The 25,798-nt window shown below is 42.6% G+C and overlaps 1 protein-coding gene across 1 annotated transcript in view; it reads right to left on the reverse strand.

The window, feature by feature from the left end:
- Positions 1 to 1,110: 1,110 nt before the first annotated feature.
- LOC103186576 (G protein-coupled receptor kinase 5) overlaps positions 1,111 to 25,798 on the reverse strand; it is a 110,463-nt gene continuing 85,775 nt past the window's right edge. The window contains exons 6-16 of the mRNA XM_042336600.1: positions 22,554 to 22,646; positions 18,108 to 18,171; positions 17,504 to 17,644; positions 14,021 to 14,211; positions 10,661 to 10,698; positions 9,671 to 9,760; positions 8,546 to 8,754; positions 6,120 to 6,257; positions 5,223 to 5,360; positions 3,803 to 3,934; positions 1,111 to 1,885 (exon numbers count right to left, since the gene is read on the reverse strand). Coding sequence (XP_042192534.1) covers positions 1,787 to 1,885; positions 3,803 to 3,934; positions 5,223 to 5,360; positions 6,120 to 6,257; positions 8,546 to 8,754; positions 9,671 to 9,760; positions 10,661 to 10,698; positions 14,021 to 14,211; positions 17,504 to 17,644; positions 18,108 to 18,171; positions 22,554 to 22,646 — 1,333 coding nt within the window. The 3' untranslated portion in view covers positions 1,111 to 1,786. The remainder of the gene's footprint in view (positions 1,886 to 3,802; positions 3,935 to 5,222; positions 5,361 to 6,119; positions 6,258 to 8,545; positions 8,755 to 9,670; positions 9,761 to 10,660; positions 10,699 to 14,020; positions 14,212 to 17,503; positions 17,645 to 18,107; positions 18,172 to 22,553; positions 22,647 to 25,798) is intronic.

The raw sequence follows: 25,798 nt of genomic DNA on the forward strand, positions 1-25,798 counted from the left end.
CCATAAACATATCGAGCATTCGGTGAAACAAGCTTTCTAAGTGCTGACTTCAGCCTCGCACAGTGTGGGTTTATAATATACTCCTTGTGTTCGTTCTTTCCCTAAACGCTGGAATACATCATTTCCATGTAACAGCCCCTCTTTAAGAACCTCCATCACTTGAGTGAGGATATCCTTGGCTCCTTGCTTGGGTTGCATCCAGGGAATGCAAAACAAGAGATTCCCAAGTAGGTCGCAAGAGTGAGAGTGATTGACACCGGTATATATTATCGAATCTAAAAAGAGGAGTGTTGGGCTGTGGGACAAGTTGCTGAATGATTTTGTCTTGCAGTTTAATGTTATTTATTGTCCTTCGATATGTAAAAAGCAGTCTCACAATTGACCTTCGTACCCTTTCCCTTCCTGTATGGAGCAGTGGAGGACATCGTGGTCATTGGCTAAGTTATTTTTCACATCTCACTGGGGCCATACACCACTCGTGGCTAAAAGCATTTTAAGCATTTCCCTGACATCTCTACCAACACTTGGTAGCCTCTCCGGTCAACCAACAGTGAGGAAACGAGGGAAGCCACAATGGTTCAGCCTCAGTTTGTGACCATCTTGATTGGGAACTCCTGACCACTAACCCTGGGTTCTGCTGGTGCTCCAGTGTGTTTGCACCACTGGCCCACTCCTCCACGAATCTCTTTCAACGCAGTTCTCAACCAATTGAGGGCAATGTTTACTTTCCAACGTGAATGAGGCATCAAAGTGGTGCGAGAAAATTACATTCAAGGATTTTGTTTCCACCCCCACACCCCCTCACACAATAAAAAAATCACCTGCCCATTGGAAACAATAGGATTAATATAATATATAATGATAAATAATCCTTGCATTTGATACAGCGCCTCATCACGTCTTCGAGACGTCTCAAAGCGCTTCACAGAATGTACTGTAAAGTGAATTGACTGCATATTTTGTGGGCGAAACAGGATTAATATCAGGAACAAAACGAAAAAAAGAGTTTGGTTTGCTCAGAAGCCCCTTTGTTAAACTCTAAAATGGCAGAACACTGACAAACGACAAGATGTACTTGCTCAGTGAAATCATAAATAACCATAACAGCCGTACAAAAGAAAGAGGCATGTTTAATAACAGCAAGCTATGACAAAAAGCTACAAAAATATAAAATGATTACCGATATGGTGAAAGAATATAGAAAGAAAATCACTTACTGCAGATTTTTTTTTAAAAAAAAGCAATAAAACAGGTTCTCGTTCACCGTTTAAATGCCGAGGAAATTGAAAATCACAATTCATAAAAATTCGCAAAGATGTTCATCGTGGAATCGGCACATGGCTTTTACAACTGCTGGGCAGAAAATATACATCCCAATTGATTCTGACATACTTTAAATACAAATGTACAAAATGTAAACTGAGACAGTTATAGAGAAATTTACAAAACCTTTTTTTTTAATAAAGACAAAATACAGTTCTAGTACAATGCTTTTTTGTTTTGTTTTTAAATACATGCAAGTAGCCATTTCCATTGAATTGCTATTGCAATATTTCATCTCGTTTCAGATGTCACAATCCCAATCTCAACGACACACACCTGAGAGCAAGTGAGCAGCTGGATCAAGAAACTCTAGAGGCTTGCTCGTGTGGAATCAATACCCCTTCATGGCAGGAGGGGACGGGGAGGTGGGAGTGGGGATGGGGAGAGCTGCTGCTTTTCCGCTAAATAGTTCCAGAAAACGGGAAAAGTTACAAAGAATTGCCACACGAATCATGAGCTGAGACTAGCTGTTCCCTCCAGAGTTTGAGTTAGCTTGATGAGAATTTACTTGATGGTTGGAATGAGTCTTCGCAGTCCCGGAGCTGTTTGAATGACTGTGATTCTGAAAGAGAGAGATCGCACGTTGCGTAAATTTAACATTAATAATAATAATCCTTGCATTTGATATGGCGCTTTTCACGTCGGGAGGACGTCCCAAAGCGCTTCACAGAACACACTGTAAAGTGAATTGACTGTATATTTGTGGGCGAACGCGGCAGCCAATTGCACACAGCAATGTCCCACAAACGGTCGTAGATTGAAAATGACCAATTTATTATTTATTTGGTTTTGGAGGGATTATTATTAGGCTCTGTGTGGAGTAAGGAAACTTGCCCAAGGTTTGGCCCTCTGCCTGGAATTGAACTCGGGTCTCTCGCTTGCAAAGCGAGTGCTCTAACCACTGAGCTACAGGACTCCACTCAAGTACACACACCAGCCAGACAATAAAAAGCAAAGGACCGTTCTTTGATGATTCTTTGGGAAGAAAGGTAATTGATAAATAATAATAATAATCCTTACATTTGATATAGCGCCTTATCACGTCTTCGAGACGTCTCAAAGCCCTTCACAGAATACACTGAAAAGCGAATTGACTGTGTATTTTGTGGACGACGTGATCACGCTGTAAATTACTGTATGCCTACAAAATATACAGTCACTATCATAGAATCAGAATTATACAGCACAGAAGGAGGCCATTCGGCCCATCGTGTCTGAGCTGTCTCTTGGAAAAGAACTGTTCAAATCGACCCCACTCCCCCGCTCTCTCCCCATAGCCCTGCAAACTTGTCCTCCCCAAATAACGATCTACTTCTCTCTTAAAAGCTATCACCAAATCGGCTTCCACCGGCCTTTCAGGCCATGCATTCCAGATCTGAACAACTCGCTGTGTAAAAAAAATTTTCTCCTCCCCTCCCCTCTGTCTTGTTTAACAACTATTTTAAATTGGTGTCCTCGGGTTCCCGACCCACCTGCCAGCGGAAATAGTTTCTCCTTGTTCACCCTATCGAATCCCCTCATAATTTTGAAAACTTCTATTGAGTCTCCTCTTAGCCTTCTCTGCTCCAAGGAGAATAATCCTCGCTTCTCTCGCCTCTCCGGAAAACTGAAGTCCCTCATTCCTGGTACCATCCTGGTCAATCTCCAATGCCTTGACATCCTTCCTAAAGTGTGGGGCCCAGAACTGAACACAGTCTCCAGCTGAGGCCTCACCAGTGTTTTATAAAAGTTCATCATAACTTAAAGGTTCATCATAACTCTCCCCTACAAAAACTACACTTCACAGCATATCCCGTGAAGCGATTTGAGATGCTCTCCCGACATGAGAGACACTATATCAAATGTAAGGAATATTATCATTATAACATAGACCTTTGTGGGTTCATAATTAAATCTAGCCAACAATTCCCCAGTCAAAGTTGGTCGTTCACTTGATCGGTCTGTGAGACGCTGCTGTGCGCAAACTTGTCTGCCGCGCTCCCCTACAAAAACAGTGGGGTTCACTTTACAGTGCAGCACTTTGAACATTCTCCTGAGGGGAAAAGCCCTAAATCAAAGCAAAGATGACTATGTATTAATAATTATGAAATCACTTCTTATCGATTGCCACGAGATGGCGCTCATAGGCACAAAATGATCTGTGTTAAAATATTAATGCCTCGCACTTACTTCCCCCCAAAATAATAAAAAAAAGACAGCGCCTGATACTTTCCGGAATTAAGTAAGCAAGATACGCCCTCCAGGGAGAGAGAGAGAGAGAGCGAGCGCATTCCATTCCAACTATCTATCTCTGGGATTTCCATGTGTAGGTGGGATGCAGAGAAATCTCAGCGTGGTTTGGACCCTCTTAAGCAACGGTGATGTGTTTCCACGTGTGTCAGATATCCGGCTGACCAACAAAAAAGTGCTTTGAGACATCCTCCCGACATGAAGGGCGTTATGCAAACGCAAATTGTTTTATGGTGTATCATAATCTCACCTGCCGTCGGAAGAGCCTTTGCAGGAGTGTTCTTTTAGGTGGTTCAGGGGTATAGCTCCTGTCCAGGTCTGGAGACAAACCTCCATTTGGACCATACAAGTTCAGTTCTTTAAAGCATTCGGTTTCTATCATCTGCAGTGACGAGAAAACAGGGACATCAGTGACTCCAGTCAAGACACGAGGGATAAACTGGGCAACTCTCCCTTTTATTAGCATTTCTTGACCACAATGAACAGTTCACATGAACAGTTCAGCATTTGACCTCCCAGGTCTGTGCCCAGCACATTGATTGCTGTCGTCTTCTCCCACGGAGACCTTTTTAGATTATTGCTGGCACAGCTCATCAGGAAGTACTATCTGACGAGAGGTTCCAAAGTGATTTGAATTTATTCGCGACTGAGTTACAGGAACTGAACTGAAAATGAAAGGGGTTTAACTTTATTTACACTGACATGAGAACTGGAATAGAACAGCAGGCACTTAGATTTTCAAAAGACTTACAGGGAAGAGGACCTCGAAATGGCAGAGCGTCCAATGTCTCAATGACCGTGTTATAAGCCAAATGCTAAGAAATGACCGACTTTCAGGTCTTGAGGTTGCCACCAACTTCGTGAACATGTGCAGGAAGTGCCATTGGCGAACCTCCTGTGTGTGGTGCAGGGTGTCAGCAGTGCTTCCTGCACTGAAGCAACATCAGTAATGTCCTGATTGACGACCCGGAAGTCAGCCTTTTCGTTGTTGAGCACAGGAAGCTGACTAGTCAAGTGTGGAAGCCGGGCTTTCCGCACTTCCAGTTAGGGTGGGTCTGTGCAGCCACACTTTTAAGTGAGGCAGAACGATTCCAAAGCAGGGTATATATAGCATTCTCACATATTCCTTGACACGTCCCTTTAAGATGAAACAAACACCCAATGTTGGACACTATGAGCTATGAGCAAGTCAATAAGCTGTGTGTTCAGAAATGCCTCCGGCCCTGGTCACCGGTTTGTGGACCAGAGGACATCTGATGTACATTGCGTCGTTTGCAAATTCATACATTATTTGGGGTGAATAACATGCACCGTCACCTCCATAACAACTGCTTCACCCACATCGAAGAAGCACCCACTATAAATTGAGGTCTGCAATCTCAATCGCAAGAAGCTGATGGTGTGTCCACTCAATATCCTTTGGCCTCTACAGCATTCAAATAGCAAGCGGCCTGTTTTATGGGGGCTTGTTCCTGCTTTCAATAAAACTTTTGTTTGTCGTTACAGAATTCCACAAACTTGTTCCCCCGGTGCGTGTCCAAACAAAGATCGGGGGGAGGGTGGGGGGGGGGGGGAAGCTGATGGGCGCACGTTCAAACAACAAAGCAAGTTCAATTTGTAACACTGGCCGTTTCACCGAAGCCAAGCCCAAGTCAGAAGGGTCGTCTCACCTCATTCTGCCAGGGAATCGACACGCAACCAGTGGAAAACTTGGAATAGAAGTCGTCATCCGTCTGGTCCAGGTTCACCCCTTTCACAGTGGAGAATTGTTCGATGTCCAAAACGTCCTTGCAGTACACTGCGCGAGGCTGTGGACAAACAAAATCGACAATTAATGAGTCGCGGGCACTGGCACGGACGGAATGAATTTTGAAACCTCCCCATCGCGCTTGCATTTTTTTATGGGGTGGGAGAGGGGCCTGTCTTCTGGTTTTAAGGTCGCAGACGCTCTTCCAGAGGATGTAGCTATCGGGGCCGGAAAAACGTCACGAGAATGTTGCCGAGAAAGTGGCGGTCATGCGAGTTCTTTGCATAGAAACGCCTAAACAGGAGGAGGCCATTCAGCCCCTCAGGCCTGTTCCGCCATTCTATAAGATCGTGGCTGATCTGTATCTCGACTCCAGTTACCCGCCCCTCGCCCCGTATCCCTTGGTACCCTGACCTAACAAAAACTGCAGCCCCAAATAGCCTCCGTGTTGCCCAGTTATGCGCTTCAAGCCTCCTCACACCCACACTGTAGTGCAGCAATGGATATCTCTGTCCTCATGCAACAACAACAACAACAAATTCCATTTATATAATGCCTTTTACGTTGGGAAGACCCTCCTCTTCGACTGCACCCTCGGTCACCCTCCTACCCCTACTCTCCCTGCCCTCCACCTTCTCTGATGCTAACGGGTTCAAATCTCTCGAGTGTCCAGCACCTTGGGACATCCTCCCGACGTGAAGGACACTAAACAAATGTAATTTGTTGTTGTTGTTGTTGTTTTGTGCTCATTGCAATAGAGAGTTGAATGGATTTGCAGCTATAACTTTTCTAACGCTGTCTTTCTCTCGCTATCACTCACATCAGGTACAAACGGAGGATCCATTATTCCGGCTTCTAGTCGCTTGAAATTGATATTCCTGAAGAACTGATTTTTCTTCACGTCTGCAGCACCTCCTCCTGTGCAGCCCAGCCTTTCCTTGGGATCTTTAATCAGCAACTGTGGAAGGAAAAATCAGGCATGGATTGAAGTGCGTCTGAATGCCAGGCCTTCCGAATGCCATCAATCGTTCAACGAGAGATAAATTGTCCACTGTGAACACATGTGGTTCCTGACTGCACTGTTAAGTACCTCTCGAAGCACTCGACCACAGAGATGGAGCTGGTAATGGGAGTCATTCAGAGCTGACCGAAGGAGTAATTATACAAAATACACAGTGATTATACTTTACGGTATATCCTGTGAAGCGCTTTGAGACGTCTCAAAGACATGATAAGGTGCAGCATCAAATGCAAGGATTATTATTATTATTAATAATCTCGACAACTAGGGATCCGGGCAAACCCCCATCCATCTACTTTTATTCTCCTTTCGTTAAAATAAAACGACAAACTCCTCCTCTCAAGGCAAAAGAGGTCAGTGCTGGGGAAATGGAACATTCTTCTACACAGTGTCAGAATACCACACTGCCAGGTCAGGTGCAACGCAGGCACGATACAGAGCAATGCTCTCTGTGGTACCGTGCCAAAAATGTGCCTTCCGACTGCAATAGGCAATTCATTTCTCCACCAAGTTATTTGCATGGACTTTCCGAGTGACATTGCCCTATTAAGCGCAACAATGCAAGCTTTGTAAAAGAAAAAAAAATCAATTTAGTGCAGAATTTTGGCCATTCTGTACTGCAGACTCATGTCCTCGAGGGACTATATTACGACTGCCCAAATACATTCCACTCAGAAACCTTACAGCCAGCAGAGAAAGAGGCAATACTTTCATCCCATCAGCTTGGAATCCATTCAAACTCAAGTCTTGGAGGTGAAAGGAAAGCTTTAAGCCACTGGGCCAATTACCCTTTTCACATAGTAATTAAAACATAAAATGCCAGTTCACGAGAATACTGTGGGAACAATCTTCTTTTTTTAAAAAAAATGTATAAGCACACAAAAACAAAAGCCTCCGAAACGCACCTCCTCAATCCGCACATATGGTTGTGATTAGATCTGATTTAATAAAAATGCGCTGAACAGAATAGGAGATTAAAGTTCTCTCCACGCTATTGGAGTGAAGTATCAAAGAGAAATAAGTTTGGAGCATGTAACCAGACTTCCTTTGGGGGCAGAGGTAGAGTTTGCATCAAGCCTGTGTTGAAGGAACTAAGTGGGGGGGGGGGGGGGGGGGTTGGAGAAGTGGGGGAAACAGAACAGTAGTTTTGTTTAAGCGATGATAAGGATCTCCTCATTTGCCTGGCAAGTCCTAATAGTTGCTGGGGTCTGCAGTTTGATGGTCTCTTTGGAATAAAAACCCAACTACTCATTCGCCACTCCTCCACCTCAATCTCACTCTTCTTCAGCTCTCAAAGACATGAAGCTCATCTTTCTTTAGATAATAATAATCCTTGCACTTGATTCAGTGCCTTATCACGCCTTCGAGAGGTCGCAAAGTGCTTCACAGAATATACTGTAAAGTGAATTGACTGTATATTTTGTGGGTGAAATGCGGCAGCCAATTGCGCACAGCAGCGTCTCACAAACAGTCGATTGAGATTGCGATTAAAACAGTGGATTGAGCGGCCAAATTTTTTAAAAGGGATTGAAGGCAATCGACTAACAACCAGGTTCCTGCTTACTGCTAGGTAAACAGAGGTGTGTGCAGTAAGGAAACTTGCCTCAGGTTTCACCCCATCCGGGAATTAAACCCAGGTCCTCTCGCTTGCGAGTGCTCTGATCAATATGCTACAGAATTCAATCTACCTACCAGATATATATATTTTAAAAAGTTGTTTCAATTTCTCCCACATTAGTTCTTTGCCATTATAAATATTCTTCATCTTTGTAAAGGGTATTCTCTTCTGGCAAATTGTCTTGCAAGACAAATTGATCAGATTGGTGAGCTTGAGGTCCGTGTGACTGGCAGTGGGATGAGAACTATTTTGGTGCTGTATGAACGTGTGTTAGACAGCTGTGGAAAACCCTGCAACTGTTCCAAAAGCAGACGTCTGTCCACCCGCTGGGTGGAGAACTCCCAATTAAGGTAATAACAGACTGGAGTTGGGACAGCGAGTCTATAAAACCCACCACATAAAGCGTAATTGACAATTAGACCACCTTTCGGGTCCTGACTGTGACCACATTTGGTCACACTTAATCCCTTCCCGGCTCGGCCATTCTCCTTTAGGTCCTGTCGCTAACTTTGGTCTGTCCAGATGACTATAATGTCCTCTACAGCAGTCGGTCATGCAGTCAAGTTCAGCTCTATCTATCGCATGGCATTTTCTGGAGGGAGCTTACCATCTTGCAGATAGACTTTGCTTCCTCTGAAAACTTGTCTGTGTAAGTTTCTTCTGTTTCCAACACCCGCCTGTCCACCTCTTCCCTTTTAACCTTCTCTTTTCGGCCTCGGAACGGGGACTGCCCAGCTATCATTTCATAGATTAAGCAGCCCAGCCCCCAGTAGTCTGGACTCAATGCATATCGCTGATTGTTCAGAACCTCTGGAGCTATTCAAAAAAACACAACGAGAACAAAATTATCAATAAAGGCAGAAATCAGTTAAAAGCAACGATGCTCCCTCATTACTTTCAAGATTGTGATTCTTTTAAGAAAATAAGCTTTTTATATATTTTTTGTACCTAAACAGGCAAGAGAAAAACAAAACTGGCATTTAATAAAATAGCTGTCCTGTTTGACAAACAGATTATTTGCTTTTAATATGTTAACCAAGTTGAATTAAGCCTTTTGTGGTACTCAATGAGTGAACAGTTTAATTTGACCCTATGTTCAGTACTTATATCCATAAAGAAAACTTTGCGAGTTAAAAAAAAGTACAACCAAATGAAATGGTCATTTCCAGTAGATGGAAATTTGTTCTCAGTAGATGGTAAAAATAATAGGTCAATAAATAATCAGCAATTATTATTGAAATGCACACAAACAGACATACAAACGATTGTTCATATATATTTTCCCTTCCTATTGGGTTTTAGTTAAATATTTTATATATATATATATACATACAGTATATTCTGTGAAGCACTTTGACATGTCTCAAAGACGTGATAAGGTGCTGTATCAAACACAAGGATTATTACTATATATATATAATATTTAACTAAAGGCCATCAGAAAGGGGAAATAGATCTATTGGGAAAGATTGCATCAAGATAAAAAAAAACAGTGGTTACTCTAGTGGGATCTCCATACCATTACAATATTTTGTTAGTTCCTTAACAGCAATATTACTTTCACAAACCTTAAAATCAGCCCGATTCGAATATTCATGTCCGGTTATACAAATTTGAAAAACATTAAAATGGCATTTGCACAGAAAGATTTGAATAAGGCAGGTTTTGCTTAATCTCCTGGACAAAAAAACGGTAATATGTGAACACGCAGAGCTTGAGATGAGGAGCTTACCCATATATCCTACTGTTCCTACCCTGCCTCGAATCGTCTCCCCTTCAGGAATTTTCACAGCTAATCCCAGATCAGATATCCTAATGTGACCTGTGTAAACACAAGACAAGGAACACAAAGAAAATCAGTCACTTGAGTGACAGCCTGACTCATGGCTTCAAAGGATGTCTGATCCTTTGATGAACACATTCTCTCACTTTATTACAAATACCCTCCAGTACAGCAAATTGAAAGACAGCGATGTACCTACTCTCTGAACTAACCCTTTGTATGGTGTTAGCAACTGGCTGGTGATTGATAGCAATTTTTTTAACGCGTGTGCCTACTGCTTTAGTCTGTATGAAATTAAACTAGCATTAAAACATTGGCCAGTTCACCGTTCCCTTTGAATTATACTCTTGGTGAATTATCCCTACCTCTGTTTACCCCCCAACCCACTGTCTCCGCTCGACTGGCTCCTGCCTTCTGCATGTACCTCATGCCCTCCGTTCCACCGTTGGTGGCCGCGCTTTCAGCCACTCATTCCGCTGAGAGTTGAAGTAGCAGTGTTTCTTTACTAATGCCCTTTTTTTTCTTGGGAGGGGGGGGGTGGAAAAAGAGAGAGAAAAGGGAACCTTTGCTCTTTTGTATCTGCGCTATTCTCCTTGATCAGAAAGGCACGGTTGTTGACCTGAAACGTTAACTTGATTTCCTCATAGATGCTGCCTGAACTGCTGAGTGTTCCCAGCAACATCTGTTTTTGTATTAGTGTAGTGATATCATCCTGACTAGCAACATTCACCCCATCTATTTAGGTTAGAAGGAAATTGTCTTAATAATCTGGCCCAAAGATATACAATTTCCATTGTTGTTTAAATTCCACTACGTTCTCTTCATACCCTACGGGCATTTTTGCAAACCTCTTTAATATATTCAATAACAAAACATAAAATTAAACTCCCAAAAAAGAGGTAAAGCCAACCGGTTGATGGAATAGGCTACAGGACTTACCATCATCATCTAATAAGATGTTTTCAGGCTTCAAATCTCTGTTAAAAAATGAGAGAGAGCAAACAAAGTTACACAGTTGTGAATATCTTATTCAAGATGATTGCTGTCACATACATTGAAGGTGGGGCGGGGGAACCTTTTGTTTTGAGAATTTATCTCATCTCTTTTTAGATTGTCCTCATGTTTCCTTCTAACTCTTAGCCATCAAGATTTCTCAACTCATTGTATGTTTGTTCCACCAGCGCAGTGGGACACTGGGTTATCTGTAGCTGACAGTGTTAATCAGTAATATGTGATGAATCACATCAGAGCCAGGGGAGAACGAAATTGTATCAGATTGGTTAATCTTAAGGGGTCCGCATCCTTTGACTCAGTTCAGGTGCTTCAGCTTCAGATTGGTCTAAACCACACACACAAATCCGTGCAGAAACTTCCCCTCTCCAGAAATGAGGCTATTTCCATATTCTGCAATACAGTACATTTCAATGGCCAAAGTCACAGCAACAAACCAAAGTACCGTACTTTAAACAGACATAAAAAAAAGCTTTGCTTGCCCATTGCAATGTAGATCCGAGCACCAGTGTGATACTGGGCAATGTGGACTACTCTTCCAGCCTTAAATATTAAGCAACACTACATCTAGTCGTGTTATATTGACAAAGTCAAATTCCACTGGAATGTTTTTTTTCTCTGGGGACAGGCAAGCAAACAGTTTGGAATTTCTTGCAGTCTAAGGTACAAATATTTACACATGGTTTTGATCTTCTCTCTTCTTAAGGTCCTGTCAGACTAAAACATTTGCCGAAATGCTGCACTTTACGGTGCCCTCACCCTTTGGAGCTCTATCCCGCAGTCCCTTCGTCTTGGACCCTCCAGTGCCTCCTTCAAAACGCGTCTCAAGACCCTCCTCTTCAAACTTGCATTGAGTCACCCTCTCTCCCTCCCCTTCCTCACCCCAACCCAACCCCCTGCTCGGATCCAAATCCCTGTCTGTGCAGCGCCTTGGGATGTCCTTCTGAGGTGAAAGGCGCCACGTAAATGTCATTTGTTGTTTGATTTCTAAAATTTCTTCCAATGAGGTCATCAACCTCTGCTTTCAATCCAATCCCCTTCACAGTAAGCTCCGCAGCAGACCAGTAGATATCTCTGCAGCCAGTCATTATTGTTACTCTGTGGTACCCTTTGTCTCGGAAACGTTGATACCGAGTACAACCATAAAACAAAATTGATATCTTTAAGGACCGGAGTCAAAAAACCTAATGAGCAAATGGTCTTTTTTCTAAACCTTCATCTTTTATGAGTCTGTTGATTCATTGGGTTAAAGCACGCCAGCCCATTGAGAACAGTAGCTTATCTTGGCTTTATTTGAAGTTGCTAAAGAAATGACAGAGATTATGATAGACATCCAGTGCAATTTATTGATGCATTGCGTTTCAGGCTCCCATTCGAAAGGCAGATGTTGGAGACAAGCAATGACTGCTCAAAGTGTGCCAAAAAATTGACATTCAAATCCTTTTTTAACAACCAGTTTTTCGTTCTGACGAGGTGCCACGAAGGGACACCTGAGTCTCTGCGCACAACAGGAGGTCACTTTACAACAATGGTTAACGTTGGCCAGGAAAGAGGCAGTCGTTTTATTTAGAGTTGTTTTGTCGGTCATCCTGGGAGTCGTCTCGGACACCAATCTTAGACGGTCAATCTGTTTTCTGTGGCCGTTTTGATCGTGTGCCAATCCCACATTCTGGTCTTTTTCACAGTGGGCGTTTGCTCTGCCTCCGCCAACTTCCTGGTTCAATAAGTGCTGGAGATACAGTGAAATTGGATGCTACTCCTCCATTTCCCTTGTGATCCAGAGGAGGCCGGGCCTGCTCATACAACAGCACTATTCCTAACATTGCTCTGTAGCAGTAACTATTCCAGACACAAGTCACAATTAATATGCAACTGTCTTGGCCTTGTTTTCTGATGACCGACAATCTTAAGTTGGTTACTTCAAACTTCAACTCTACTTTGGAAAACAAATATGACAAATAGCATTAATTGGGGAGAATACGGTCAGTGTAACACACTAGTTTTCAATGTTACATGACCCTGAATGAATGTGTGTGGAAACTTTCTACTGGAGATTTTCCATATGTTCTTAACACATTACTATTTCCAAGGAAGGAGTGCATTCATGTGCGACTGCTGGAAAGGAATTCAAAAGTCCCTGGTGACAATGCTGAAGTGGTCATTTAGAAAGAGTACTTCAAAATGCCGATGAAATAAATATTTCCTATGCACATTTTATCCAAAAGGTTATTTTCATTGATTTCACAGTCTTTTGTTACTTTCACAGCTTAACGCAACAAACACATGTTTGGGCATAACAATGAAGTCAGGAAGTTTTTCATAATGAATAAATCCATTTGTTTTCTGCTTAACCATTTCTGTATCAATCAAGTCAAAAGCAGGAGCCAGTCATCACCAATTGATATTCTTGCAACTCTGAATTAGCGAAAGTGCAATAATCCAGTGAACATTTGGTTGATGTGATGTATCAAAGATTGGATGAAAACACTATGCGTCTCTGTGCATATATCTATGTCTTTCCCTCTCTCTCTCTCTCTCTTATATATATTTATGTATCAGACAGGGCCTGTGAGCAACAGTTACCTTGATCTATTGGGCAGTGGAAGATGTTGCTCTGGATGAAATGGGACTCGGCATTTTGGGGACATTTTGATGGAATTATTGCTAACGTAGATTGAGTCTTTTTATGCTGTTGAAAGGCTACAATTTCGGTTCCTCCTCCTACATCTCCCTCCCCCATCCCCAGCTGCCAGCAGAATGTTCAAGTTGTGCTATGTGGGAGATGCTGTTGACACAACCAGTGACATGTCCAAGGCTTCCCAGATGTGCAAGATCAAAAATCTCTGACCAGACTGAAGGGGATGATGCTTTATGGGCAGAAGGCGAGGGTGATTTGGTGATGGTGAAAGGCTGTCATCTTTCTGTCCCATCTTCACCCAGAATCATACATTGACCCATTTTCTTCCAGATCAGCTGACCAGCTACTGAAGCTCCTTTGGGCATCTTCTCTGACTATCAGCGACTCCCAATGATTTCTCTAACCCAGTGTGACACTCTATACCAGGCCCTGCCTCTGGCTTTGCTGTTACCTAGGAAGATCGGGAGAGGAATGGTCCAAACAGAAAATCCTTCCTCGAGTGTCTACATTTATTGGTTCCACTCAAACACGAAAGCTTCTTCTCCTTCTCCAATACGGTCATGCATTGCTGGGCAGATACAACAGTCAATCAGCCTGGATCTCACAGACAGGCAGTCTCAAGCTTTACAGCCCCAATAATCTGCGCTCACCTGTAAACAATGTTTTCCTTGTGGAGATCTCCCAGGCCACAGCAGATCTCAGCTGCATAAAAGACAGCCCGGTCTTCCTCAAACCCTGGATTTCCCATGTTATAGATGTGGAATTTCAAGTCACCGCCATTCATTAAGGTCAGTACTAAGCATAGTGCATCCTTTGTTTCGTAGGCGTAAGCTAAATTAACCTGCAGAAACAACACGCAAAAGGTAACTGGACAATGTCCACACAAGAAGCGAGTTACAGAGCAACAATAATGAAAACTGAAGACTGACAGCAAAGCTTAAGAGAGTTATGATCATCGACTGAATTGCAAGGGCCATTTGCAATACTCTTCAAACCACTCCATTCATCTGGATAAAACACGCTGGAGGTTTTTATGACATTAAGTTATATTGTTCCTTTTTTGGCAACTTGAGCAGCTTTTTTTTTGATGTACTGAAGTTTTAGACCCGTCGAGATTAGTTTGGAATACATTTTGAAACCCTTAAGAGAGATTTTTTCGAATCGCAAAAAAAATACTCTCATTGGCAAGAGTGAGAGCAATTTAACTGGCCAGGTTTTTCAACATCTTTATGGGGAAAGCACCAGTCCTGCCTGGCTTCTACCAACCGGTCTGAAAGCAAGCAATGTGACACAGCGGCTGCAAATCGATCAGTTAATCAATCACACACTGGTCTGCCATTCGAAAAAAGAAGGGAGTTTCTCCTGGTTTCCTGGCCAACAATCCCTTAAATAAAAAATTGGTCATTCACTCCATGTCTGTTTGTGGGATGCTGCTGTGCATAACCGGCTGCTGCATTTCGCCCACAAAATACACTTCAAAACACACAATCCTGTGAAGCGCTTTAAGATATCTCAACATCGTGATAAGGCACTACACCAAACACAAGGATTATAATTATTAATGTCCTGATGCTGTTGATCCGGGTCACTACAGCCATTTTCCAGTTTCTGTACTCACTGCAGAACAATCAGACGCACCATGAAGCCGGGTCATTGCTCCCAAACTCTCTTAAATAGTTTGAGAAAGAAGACAAAGAAAGGTATTAGCCCGAAGGCTTGATATGTTTGCTAAGTTTCCAATCTCTGACTATCTTCCTTCCTTCACTGCAATTGTGCAATCACAACTATAAATAAGCCAGATATTATGCAGCGTTTGTCCAATATGAGAGATTATAGAAGGCACCCTGAAGGTGCAGAGCATTAACAAGCCCTGGAACTTTGGCACAAAGCAAATCTCAGGTGTCGCTGTGTTAATGGGGACTGCGTGAACAGGGATATAATAGCCCTTCTGAGGGCAATCAATTTTAGCCACATGCTGTAAATTGGAAAAATAAACTCATACAATAAAAGTCCTCCCTCTATGGAAACCCACGTGAGAATCACACCGATTATTCGAAACGGAGACGGGATTCTCTCCCAGTGTCCTGGTCCACAACCTACGAGATAAAATCGGTCATTCACTTCGTCACCATTTGTGGGGCATTGCCGTGCACAAATTGGCTGCTGCGTTTGCCTAGAAAATACCGTCCCTACCTTTTAGGGTAAATCAAGCAAAGCGCTTTGAGACGTTTCGATGATGTGACAGGGCGCTGTATCAAATGCAAGGGTTATCATAACAATAGAGATTTTTAGAATAACTGAGCTGTGGTCACAATGCACAACGACGTTCAGAATGCAGGACCAAAGTTGGAAAAATTCAACTTATTTCCAAACAAGTGGCAGTGAGTGATGATCAACCAGGGAATTTGTCCCTTTTTTGATTACAAGATCATTATTTCAGGGAGTGTTGCGAAATCTCTCTGGAGACTGCTTTGGCTGTTTCCAAAGAAATAACAAATTGGGACTAAAGATCACATGAAGTGTCTTTCCAAGTTTAGCGATGTTGGAAGGCACAGCTGCCAACTTACTTTTTCCAAACACAAGACAAAAGTATGGAATGTATTACCCCTACAATAAATCGAAAAAGTCACAAAGTTCATGAAAAAAAGAGAAAAAATGTCATCTTCCTATCCTTCTTAAGCATTCTGAATGTTGCTCATGATTACATAGTAGAGAGGCCCAAAGGTCTACTTTGGGCTATAAGACCATTTGTCGGTAGAATAATCCTCAGGAGGATCCAGCTGCTCATCACGTCGTCAAGATAATAATAATAATAATCCTTGCATTTGATATAGCGCTTTTCACGTCGGGAGGATGTCCCAAAGCGCTTCACAGAACACACTGTAAAGTGAATTGACTGTATATTTGTGGGCGAACGCGGCAGCCAATTGCGCACAGCAATGTCCCACAGACAGTCGTGGATTGAAAATGACCAATTTTATTATTGTTTGTGGTTTTGGAGGGATTATTATGAGCCGTGTGGAGTAAGGAAACTTGCCCAAGGTTTCGCCCTCTGCTTGGAATTGAACCCGGGTCTCTCACTTGCAAAGCGAGTGCTCTAACCACTGAGCTACAGGACTCCCAAGATATCTCAAAGCACTTCACATGATTTACTGTAAAGTGTCGACACTGTATTTTGCACAGGCAAACGCAGCACAGGCAAACTTGCTCACAGCAATGACCCACAAACAGCCTTGAAGTGAATGGCCAATTTTTAAAATATTATTTAGGGGACTTTTGGCCAGAACACTGGGAGAATCTCTCTTCTCTTTTCAAACAGTGCCATGGGATCTTAAAACATCCACCGGAACAATCAGACAGAACATAGCTCTGATGTCTCATCCAAAGACTGTACCTCCAAACACTGCACCGTGGCCCCGAGCTGAAGGTCAACAAACCCTTCTTTGTGATAGTTTTCTTGCTAACTGTTATCACCCTCTGCTTTCAATTCTGGGGACTGAGGTTTATACCGGCCAGGATTAGCAAAGAAAGTTGTCCCTTTCTGCAGGCTGTGAAGATCCTTATCTGATAGGATCTCACACAATCTCAGCCCTGCTCCCAGTTAGTAAGGGTGAGACGTACAAAAACTGACAGTCCTATAGAGGTCACAGAAGATAACCGGTGTTGAAAATGGAAAATATCACGTAGGGAGGGCTGTTCTCGATATGGGGTCAAGGCACATTAAGGGACCTTTACTCCGCATGTAACCCACTTTGTACCTGACCTGCGAGTGTTTGATATCGTTGCCAAGATTAGTTACCACACCAAAGTCACTTACGTAAGTTAGCGCTCGAGGTATCGAGGTCGCTAATCACCATTTAAACATGGGTTGACAACATCGTTTAAAAGCATCGTTGGTAACTGAATGGGGATTAAAAAACACCCAGCGCTATTCCATCAACAAAACTTCCACACAAACGTGCATAAGCGCACAAACATGATCAACAGCACAGCACAGGACGAATGCAGGCAGGTTAGGTTAGGACCAGAGCACACAGAGAAAGTCACTTTCAATCTGTACACGGCCAAAGAAAAACAATGCACACAGTTCCTCAGCAAGCCATCTGGCAGCAGTTTCTGAGAAATGTACTTACTACAAATCTACTATTGACTTTTTCTAAAATCTGCTTTTCATTTAAAGCCATAGTTTCTCCTTTTCTCTTTTTAATCCTTTTCTTCTCTAATTTCTTGCAGGCGTACATTTTCCCGGTCGCTCGTACTTGACAGGCACAGACCTACACACGGAGGAAGAGCGAGGAGAAATAAAAGACAGTTTTAAATAAATGCCTATGCAACATTTTTCGCCCGTTCAGAGTCGGTTGATCCGCTGTTTTGGACCTCTGATGACATTTCATGTACACCGCGACCAAAAGTGCCTTATTTTTCAGCTACCCTATTATCTAAAAAAATCATCATTTTTTTTAAGACTTATTAGACATTGTAATAGTAATCACAACTTTTTGGTCACCCTGTATAAACAAGGGCAAAGAGCTTTCTGAACCGAGTAGCGGACTGACTAATGAGTTGTCGCAACTTAAAATCTTTGTTTTTGAAACCTTTTACACGAAAATCACAATAATGCCATAAAAAAATTATTTTCGAAGGATAACTGATTTCTCTCGCAGATGAAACAGCTTGTGAGTTTAATAAAAAAACACTTTCGAAGCAGAAACCTCTCCTGTTGCCAAGTTCACTTACCTCACCAAAGCCACCTTTTCCCAGTACTCTATATTGCCTAAATGTGTTTTTCGTTACAGCTTGTCTGAAAGAAAATACAACACGGGTAAGGAATGTATATCTTTCCTTCAAGAGCTATCAGAGGAGGGTTGGAATGGATAAATTATCCTTCCAGTTCTATCTGGGTTGTGAACAGACTTGAACTGGATCATTCGTTCTCAGAAACAACAGTAGTGTAATGACCAACACAAAGTCCCTTCCCTCATTGCAGAAATCAGGTTAGGCACAAAGAGATACAATCACGTTGTCTGCTGGGAGGTTCAGGCAAGTCAGACACTCTCCAGTTATTATGAAGTGAGTATATGTGTTCCTTCATTCATTCCAATTGGAAATTGCCAAGTAAATGCCGCGGAATTCAGTAGTTTGTTATGGATAGTCTCAAACAAGGCGATGGGTTACTTCGTGTGTGTCGAGACACCTGCTGATTAATTAAAAAAAACCTCCTTTGATAATACTCACTATTATGTGACAATTGAGTAGAATACACTTCCCTTTGTAGGTTCTAATGAAGCTTCGAAGTGTCTATCTATTCGACTTCAAGATCCTCACACTCGTGTTCAAATCGCGTCACTCCCTGGTAACCTCCCTACCTCTCCGACCTCCTCACTCCCCAATCTACCACTTGGCACCTCCGCTCGACTGGCCCCAGCCTCCGGCTTGTCCCTTGCACCCTCCTCTCCACCATTGGAGGTTGTGCATTCAGCCACTGCGCCCCAATACTCTGGAACACTCTCCCTCAATCCCTCAGCTCTGCCCCCTCTCTCCCCTCTTTCAAGTCCCGCCTGAAGACCTTCCTTTTCCACCGTGCTTATGGTCATCTCCCCCATCCCCCCCACCCACTCCCCCACCGGCTCGGAGTCAGGCTCCGCCATTGTTAAGCGCTCTGAGACACTGCATGCCCTGCGTGGAGGGCACTCTATAAGTGCAAATTGTTGTTATTGTTCCATCTGATTTCGACGTTGAACGACCAAGTTCAAAGCTCTTATGCTGACTCTATGACTATTTCGCTGGCCTGATAAACACTCCTTCTTAGCTGCAATCTTGATCTCGTTTCCTCGGGTACTCAATTCGTAGGAGCTCAAAGTTTGCGTTAATCATTCTGGAACGCTACTGAATGCACATTGTAAACCGAGAGTTTAGCCGTTTCCTGACATCAGGGGTATGATCTATGATCATTTGTTTTGTAATGTGAGCTGGGTAGGGTTGGAAGGTTAGGAGACTATATTTCTCCTCTGTCTGCGCAAACAGTCTTATGTAGCGCAGGAATTCAGAGCCGATCTGCTGATGAAGATCTTTAATGGCATTTACATGTATAAACAACCCTCCCAGGGAAGTTTAGTTCAAATCTAATGAACTTGAATGAGGCAAAATGGTAAACAATCTGCCCTTACAGTTTGAGCAGCTCAATTCCTCTCCTGTATATAATAGTTGTTGGGTAGAAGCTAGTATTTGACAAGACAGCACAGTTATTTTGCCCCAGGCTTCAGAAGTTCAAAGAAGTCAATGTTTTAAGCAATTTAGACAATGTTTAACCTTGAGGAGATCACAAAATCTTTTTAGAAGCAGGCTTGAACATTCGATGCAAATAAAAGACTTGCGACTTGCGACACGAAAAAAGGGTTTGCAAAGCTAAATCCTTCTCTGAATAGTGTGTGCTTCTTTGAAACCATTACCTGGAACATTCAAAACAAGTCAACTCGTCAATTTCCTCTGCAATCTAAGTACATAATGTGGTAACAGGGCAAATTCTCTCTGGATGACTTGGGGATAGGTAGGTGAAGCCTAAGTAAACACTCCAAATTATTCTCTAGATAATATTATTAAACATATTAGTTTGTTTGCTTGCAGCAATGATCCTAATAAAAAACACTCGCAGGCCTAATCATTTCGTCTTCCTTCAATGGCTTAACTATTTGTGGCCTGAGTGGTACTTCAGCCTTCACAATATATGCAGCAAGTGTTCTCTTGAATACATCGATGCTCTTTGCCTCAACCAGTGAGTTTCACGTTCTCACCATTACTATTATTATCTTTTGTGTGAAGAAGTACCTCCTTTTATATGCGTTATAAAATATACAGTCAATTCACTTTACAGTATATTCTGTGAAGCGCTTTGAGACGTCTCGAAGATGCGATAAGGCGCTGTATTAAATGTCAGTATTATTATTATTATTACTGGCTACCTTATATTTATGCTCCTCGTTTTGAACTCACCAACGAGTGGAAACAGTTCATCAACATCCACCTTATCAAATCCTTTCAATATTTTAAACATCTCCATCAGCCTCCTCCCCTTTTCAATAGTCTAAATTCTAGGAAGAAACTGTCCAATCTTTTTCGGTAGCCGTTTCCTCTCATCCTTGCTAACATGTAGAATAATCTCTCAACAATGAAGGCTCTGTTTTTTTACCAACACAATTGTGGGTAGTACAGTGGGACGGTCATGGAAACAGAAGAAGGCCATTCAGCCCCTCAAGCCTGTTCCGCCATTCTAAAACCTCCATGGATGATCTGTACCTCAACTCCAATTACCCGCCCTTGATTCCCTGACCTAATAAGTATCTATCCACCTCAGTGTTGAAGATGTGAATGGATCCAGCATTCACAACCTTTTGGGGGAGAGAGTTCCAGATTTCCGCTACCCTCTGGGCGAAAAGCTGTCTCCTGATTGTAACTTAGATGATTTCACTCCTAAATGGCCGAGCTTTCATTTTAAGATAATGCCAACTTGTTCTAGAGTTTCCCCATCAGAGGAACTAGTTTCTCAATGGAGATTCATGTATTGTTTATAAAACCTTGACCAATACACTGCTTTTAAGGAGAGCCCTTTTATACCAAGTATTCAGGATTTAAACCTTACTCTAATCCTAGCCAACAATCCAATTCAGATAAATAGATCATTCACGTCATGGCTGTTTATGGTGCCTTGTGTATAAAGTAGCTGCTGTGTTTGCCTACAAAAACACAATCATTATACATAATAACAATTAGCTGTCAAATGCTTTGAGGTGTTTTGACACTAACAGGACTACAGCAATTGTAAGGATTATTTATAATCATGTTGTCCAGATGTCTCAAAGCACTTCGCGTGATATTACTGTGAAGTGTACAGACTGTATTTGTGAGTGAATAATTTGCAGCCAATTTGCACGCAGCAATGTCCCACAAACAACCATGGAGCATATGACCAATTTTATCTGTGGGATTGTCGGCCAGGACACAGGGAGAAACTCCCTCCTCTCTTTCGAGAAGTGCCGCGAGATCTTTAACATCCACCTGAACAGGCAGACAGGACCTGGCTTTAACATCTCCTTCATCAACCATGATCCAATAGAATGGTGGAACATGCTCGAGGGGCTGAATGGCCTACTCCTGTTCCTATCTTCCGAAGAACGGCACCTCTAACAGTGTAACAGCGTGGACTGTGCAAGTTCCAAGTCTTGACGTGGGATTTAAACCCACATTCGCACCTTGACTTGAAAGGCGCTGTACAAATGTCATTTTGTAGTGTATTGTTATAAGGGAAGAGTCAGAATTGCTCTTTAGGTTCTTTGGTAAAGGTAATCACATTAAGTTAATTATCCAACTGGGACTGCCCTACATGTTTGGGCTTCCGTTAGCAGGAAAGAGTTCAAATCTACCCCCTAATTGTACACAGAACCTCCCAGCTCCCTTCAGGAATAACATAGCTCCAGAGAGAATCCGCATAAGGTTACCTCCTGCCACGGCATGGGAGAGGGAAACAAAGTGTTGCAAAAATATTTTGTTCCTTTTTAAAAACAATAATGACTCTCGGGAAACCTACAGACACCAAAGGGCCACCCGTTAATTTTCTTTTTATTCCCGGAGTTGAATTAGAAATTTGGACTCTTTACTACTAACTGATTCTAGAGAAGTTAAAGCTACAATACAACACAAAATTGCATTTGTAAAGCGCCTTTCAGGTCGGGAGGACATCCCAAGGCGCTGGACAGTCGGGGATTTGGACCCGAGAAGGGGTGGGGGCTTGGCAGGGACTTGGGATAAGGGAGGGTGGAGGGCAGGGAGGGAGGAAGGAGAGTGACGAAGGCACGGTCGAAGTCGAAGAGGAAGGTCTTGAGACTTTCCTTGAAGGAGGCAAGGGAGGGAGCAAGGCTACCCGTGAATGTGCACAATTCAGTCGCTTGTTAAAATCTAGTTGCAAAAGCACTTAACAGCTAGTTTATTCATTGAACAAGTACAGTAAATATTCTCAAAATAATGCTGTCAGTTGTCTGGTTCCAGACCTCAAATTCTTTTGAGCTGTTGGTACTTATTTTTAATATTTATTTTTAAATAAAAAACACAGTGCAAGAGATGAGATTCCGTTTCCAAAAAGTAGATAACCTCCAGGAAAACTCAAGTCGAATTTTATTTCATGGGCCTTACCTTTCCAGCCACCTCCACTGCAGAAAGCGGTCAAAATACATGCTGTCTTGATATTCTTTAAAGGGCTGCCCGCTCAGATAATCATGTCCTGACCTGTTGTGGGGCAAAAGAGAGCAAAGGTGACTTTAGTGCTGCATGTATAAGTGGCGATGACATTCACAGCACACACCCAACACACCACACAAAACGTTGAGGTACCTTTCAGTCATTCAATAGGGTCTGATCAAGCCTAAATGTAATAATAATAATCTTTGTATTTGGTATGGCACCTTATACTGTGAAGGGAATTGACTGTATATTTTGTGGGCGAAACACAGCAGCCAATTGCGCACAGCAGTGTCCCACAAACAGTTGTGGATTGAGTGACTAAATTATTATTATTGTTATGTACTTTTAAGGGATTACTACCCCTGGAAAGCAATCTACCAATCGACTAACAACCAGGTTCCTACATACTGCTTGGTAAACAGACGCGAGTGGAGTAAGGAAACTTGCCCAACGTTTCTTCGCCCTGCCCGGGAATCGAACCCAGGTCCTCTCGCTTGCAAGACGAGTGCTCTAACCACTGAGCTACAGGACTCCACAACTGCCCTCGGATCTCACTGCAGCTTTTAACCAGTATTCGCTCACACCTGCGTTTCGGTGTTTGGTGTTTGCAAAGTGTGGTGCACCTTCAATTGGAGTCCTGTAGCTCAGTGGTTAGAGCACTCGCTTTGCAAGTGAGAGACCTGAGTTCAATTCCAGGCAGAGGGCGAAACCTTGGGCAAGTTTCCTTACTCCACACAGAGCCTAATAATAATCCCTCCAAAACCCAAAACAATAATAAATTGGTCATTTTCAAGCTACAACTGTGTGTGGGACATTACTGTGCGCAATTGGCTGCCGCGTTCGCTCACAAATATACAGTCAATTCACTTTACAGTGTGTTCTGTGAAGCGCTTTGGGACGTCCTCCCAACGTGAAAAGCGCTATATCAAATGCAAGGATTATTATTATTATTATTATTATTATTATTATTATTATTATAACAGCGCTATATCAAATGCAAGGATTATTATTATTATTATTAATTGTTTTTTGAGATGTAGGAGTTCGTCAAAACCTTGCTGAAATGAGTGTAACCTGTGTTTTACTTCTTTGTCACCACTTGCCTAACCTAACCTCCTCACTCACTGCACAGTGCAGATCACAGCCTTTGAACACGATCAGCATCTTTGTTCCAAAGAGAAATGTCCATTTGGGAGATCACAGAAGAACGAGTTCCTGTGAAGGGGTGTTTGTTGGGAAGTCGGTCTCAGCTGTTTGCTGGAACACTGAGGGCTTGCTTCACCTTTTGGCTTTTCCAACAGATTTTACTTTTCATTGTTTGCTATTTAATTTTGGCATAAACAAATTGTGGAAGAATGCAAGCTCTAGCAATAGTGGGTATGTGATCAGGACTCCTCCAGCAATGAAAGTCATGAACCACGAAAGCAGAAGACCTGCTGCTTCACAGACTCCTTTATTCTCTCCATAACCTACAGGGTGTTCGCAAAGTCCCGTTACCCCCACCCAAGAAAATGATGGCGCTCGCTCACACACTCAGACACCGATTCTCTGGCGATCTACATACAGTTAAACACTTGTAACTGAATACAATTGAGTGCTTCTAAGTACAATTATCATCATCCTTCCACACGTTTCAGTTGTTGGTCAGCGCAGTGTGCAAAAAAAACACAGAGAGGTGATATGGGAACTTGAGCTCATGGTCTTTGAGCACTGCATTGTTGGGATAAGCTAGATGTTCAACTGAGATCACGTCTGCCTGTTCACGTGGACTTCAAAAAATCCACGACACTATTAAAGAGAGAGAAAGGACTTTCTCTCGGAGTTTTGGCCAACAATCCTCCAGCTAATTTAGCCATTAGCCAGCTGTCTATTTTTGCGGGGCATTGCTGCGTCCAAATTGGTTGCTGGGTTTGCTTACAAGTACAGTCACTGCAATAAATAGCATTTACCTTGGATGCCAGGAAGCTTTCTGCCCCTGCACACCTTGTGAAGACAGCTGGCCAGTGAGTACTGGAGCGCCACTTGCAGTATACAACACAACTTATAGCGCCTCTCACTTCAATACGGCAACCCCAAGTACTCGACAATTCTGGCTGGGTACCTAAGCTGTGGTCATACAGTGCACTGGAGTTGTTTATTGACCTAAGGTTTAAAAGTAGTATGAAAGGGATGTGCAGCAAAGTTTCAAAAATGTTTTGCTTTATAAATAAGTGATTACACTTGCTGCTAATTTCCATTTGGAACAGATACGTTCAAACGACACCGTTTTTCACAAGCACACACTCCCCCTGCCTTAAAATAACTGCAGATAACAACTGCGCATCACTGTGTTGTAATTAGCGGCTCACACCAAAGAGTGAAGCTCTCAAAAGCTGAAAACCTTGGCATCCGTTGCTGACACCTTTGATTGCAATTACTGCAGTCTTCACTTAACATTCCCAGTGAAAACATTTCCCCTACAGGAACCCATCTGGTGCAAAGAATTCTTTAAGCTTAACCATTCACTGCTGATCAGAATAAAACGCTTGGTAGATCTCGATGCCTGTTGTGTTCCATTCACTTCTTCACTGGCATTTAGGCACCTTCGGGCATCTAAACTCCATCTATTTGTCCAATGAGCTACTACAGTAAAGACTCAGGCCTACATGTATACAAGCACTGCACTTGACAGCAGTTCCCTGTCAAGTGCTTTGATGTTTCAATGTTTCAGAATGCAAGGATTATTAAGGCAGTCCAAATTTGCCCGTCAAATTAATAAGGACCTCGATGTTATTCTTCCACTAGATGGCACTCCAAATTACATTTCGTCTGCACGCTAAAGACACGCTAAAGGGCCTGAACATCTCAACTACGCTGACGTCCGTTCTCACTCCCCGCAATCAATAATGAATCTGTGAAGAATGAGTTGAGGAGGTTCAAATGCACGTCATTTCTTTTTCAAATACACACGATAGCAAGTGAATCATCTAAGACATTTTACACTGAGCACAACTACCAACACCCTCCTGGGCAGGGGATGATGGATGACCTTGTGATCCTTGATAGAAAGCAAAGACTTAGGTTTACACAATAATAATAATAATGATAATATAATAATCCTTGCAATTGCTACAGCGCTTTATCACATTGTCAAAACATCTCAAAGTGTTTTAATGCCTTTGGCACACAGCAAGATTAATCAGCATTCAAGTAAGTGC

This window comes from Callorhinchus milii, unplaced genomic scaffold (genome assembly GCF_018977255.1).
Source record: "Callorhinchus milii isolate IMCB2004 unplaced genomic scaffold, IMCB_Cmil_1.0 Scaffold7, whole genome shotgun sequence".
Taxonomy (NCBI): Eukaryota; Metazoa; Chordata; class Chondrichthyes; order Chimaeriformes; family Callorhinchidae; genus Callorhinchus; species Callorhinchus milii.